At 48.8% G+C, this 2965-nt stretch overlaps 1 protein-coding gene across 1 annotated transcript in view; it reads left to right on the top strand.

Annotated features, from left to right (window-relative positions):
- The first annotated feature begins 1900 nt into the window (after positions 1–1900).
- The window catches only part of LOC114073163 (claw keratin-like), a 1997-nt gene continuing 932 nt past the window's right edge, over positions 1901–2965 (top strand). Inside the window, exons 1-2 of the mRNA XM_027910952.1 lie at positions 1901–2101; positions 2765–2944. Of these exons, the coding sequence (XP_027766753.1) occupies positions 1901–2101; positions 2765–2944 (381 nt within the window). The remainder of the gene's footprint in view (positions 2102–2764; positions 2945–2965) is intronic.

Raw genomic sequence — 2965 nt, 5'->3', positions numbered from 1 at the left:
GATGACACAGAAGGGAAAGTCAAAGCAGGGCAGGGCCAGGCCTGGGAAGGGCCAGCGGCTACGAACAATCTGAGGAGGGCAGGGAGGTCTGGAGGCTCCTCCCTGGTCGCACCAGGGCTCTTCCTCACCCTTGGGCCACGCAGGTCTCGCTGGAACAACAAAAACAGGAGGCACAAACCATTCTGAAGAGCTTTCCTAGCCCCTTGTTCCTCGGAGGCTTGAGGAAATCTGCCATCAGCACCTTTCTCCCCCCACGGGAACCCCCAAAAGTGCATTTTGTAGTTCAGGGGAGCGTTGAAATCACCGTGTTTGGGACGCAGAGTGACTGCAAAGCAAAGAGAGGAAATCAGGGAGCTGTTTGGGTGGGAAAGGACCTTAAAAATCATCTCATTCCACTCCTTGCCGTGGGCAGGGACACCTCCCTCCATCCCAGGTTGCTCCAACCTGGCCTTGGACACTTCCAGGGATACAGGGGCAGCCACAGCTTCTCTGGGCAAGCTGTGCCAGGCCCTCCCCACCCTCACAACCAGGAATTCCTTCCCAATATCCACCCAAACCTCCTCTCTGTCAGTCTGAACCCACCCCCTCGTCCTATCCCTTCATCCCTTCTCCAAACTCTCCCCCCACATCCCTTGTAGCCCCTTCAGGTCCTGGCAGGCCCCAATCAGGTCACCCCAAAAAGCTTCTCTTCTCCAGGCTGAACAATCCCAAACTCTGCCAGCCTTTCTGATGGATCAGAGCTGCTCCATCCCCCTGCTCAGCTCCTCTGGAGTGGCTCCAGCAGCTCCACGTCCTCCCCAGGGCTGAGGAGGGGTGTTAGGGTTAGGGGAATGACAAGGGGAAGGGTCTGTAAAGTGCATTTTGTATGGGTAAAAATCCCAAAGTTGGAATAAAAGATACTTGTTGTCCTCCGAAAAAATCACAAGAAAATGGTAAATAATCACAAACATACATAGGTTTCATTTTTCTTTTTTTCTGGAAAGTACAGATTGAAATAATGACTGATACAGGAAATGTGATCTCTGAAACTCACCGTGAATGTTGAAAGGAATTTTTTTAATGAAAGAAAAGCAGAGCCACATTAATATTAACCCATGACTTCCAATGGCACAAATCACGATTTAATTAAAGTAATGGCATGCACCACCTTGTTTCCTGCACATTAAAGCAACTGGGATTGTGTAACAGTGAAATGTCTAAATCACTCATTTAATACAACACCAAACATTACCTGGGTTGAGCACCAGCTAATGAATGTTTGTGAAATCATTACAAACTATTTTCCCCAACAAGACCCAGAACACACCTGATAAGAATTAACACCCACAACAAAAAACCTTTATCTGCACCTTTGATTTTTCCTCAGAATTGGACCGGTTTTGGTGCATCACTGGGCTTGATGCATTTCTGGAAGATTCAGAACCACCTTTAAAACTGAATTTCATTTCCCACTTAGACTCCTGTAGTTAAAAAAAGTGGGTTTTATGTAGGATTGAGCTGCTATTCCAACGCCTGCTCCTCTCCACTTTGGGCAGTTGCCACATGTCACTGTGTGATCTCAGCAGATATTCATGACCACTGAAAACCCATCTCAGGTCATCAAGGCCTCTTTAAATTAGGGGTGGAAATGCCATGTTCCTGGGTAGCTCCAGAATAAGCTGTTTTCTGCTTCTGATTAATTTATCAGATGGATTTAAAGGGCTGTTAAGGAAAAAATGTCCGTGTCAGCCGAAGAGGAGTCTTACAAAACCTCTGAGCGGACAAGCCCAGAGTGACGAGGTTGCAAAGGAAGAAGCAACACGTGGAGTCAGCTTAATCCCCGTGGCAATTCCAGTGAGGTCACTGTAATGACCCCGGGAATTGCGTGAACCACTTTGGACCCGAGATTAAAGAAAAGGCGATGGCGAAACGACGACGACGACACGAGCGCCCGAGCGGAATCAGAACTCCCGACTTCCATGACTCAAAAGCTGTTCAGCGATTTCGGCTGGGCAGAACCCCCAACCCCAAGGAAGATACCCACCCCTGGGAGCCCTATATAAGCTCCAGTGCCCGAGTTTGTGCAGACACCTCTCCCAGCTTCTTCGCCTCGCTGAGCTTAGTGAGTACAAATTTTCGATTTCTGTTTATTGGCTTAGTCGTGATTTGGGGCAGAGCAGTCGTGGAAGGTTCTTGCAGGAATTCTGAGGTTTAGAAGAGCATTCCATCATTTCTGTCTGTATTTACAGATAAATGAATGTAAATGTAGGTAAATATAGGATTTGGGAGTGTGGTAGTGAATGAAGTGTGGCTATTCTAAGCCAATGAGTAGCTTTAATAAGTCATAGATTAAAACACTGTTATTTCAGAGAATTATTTTCATATTTTATAAGATTCAAGAGAATAATCGAGGCCATTTTGGGCTGAGTTCAGTGGTATTGTGGGAGTCATAACAATCCCTCCCATCTCAAGCAAAGCCACGTCGAACACAGGGCTGTTGCCTCACCTTGGGAGAGCCTGTGGGAGGCAGGACTGAGGTTTTTATGTTGTTCTTCAGGGTGTGCATTTGCAGAAGTGAAAGACACACCCATGTGGGGTCAGAAGAAAGATCAGTCTGTGGGGTCTGGTCATCCTGGGGGTGGTCTTTACGCAGGCAGGTATTCCAGCTCATGGTGCTCAGCTGGTGGTCACCAAGGTGAACATAAAACGCGTTGTAGCACAGGAGGGCACAACACGGTGATTTCATTCATAGCAGAATTTTGAAATCTGAGGACTTGTGTTTCAGCCTCACCTCCCTCACGCCAAGATGTCCTGCTACGACCTGTGCCCACCCAAGAACTCCTGCTACGACCTGTGCCCACCCAAGACCAGCGTGGCTGTGCCCCAGCCCATCGCTGAGAGCTGCAACGAGCTGTGCGCCCGCCAGTGCCCCGACTCCACGGCCTTCATCCAGCCGCCCCCCGTGGTGGTCACCTTCCCCGGCCCC

Source organism: Empidonax traillii, unplaced genomic scaffold (genome assembly GCF_003031625.1).
Source record: "Empidonax traillii isolate 1590-97213 ecotype Southwest subspecies unplaced genomic scaffold, ASM303162v1 scaffold5554:size7851, whole genome shotgun sequence".
In the NCBI taxonomy this organism is placed as follows: Eukaryota; Metazoa; Chordata; class Aves; order Passeriformes; family Tyrannidae; genus Empidonax; species Empidonax traillii.
This window is presented reverse-complemented; position numbering and strand designations above follow the sequence as displayed.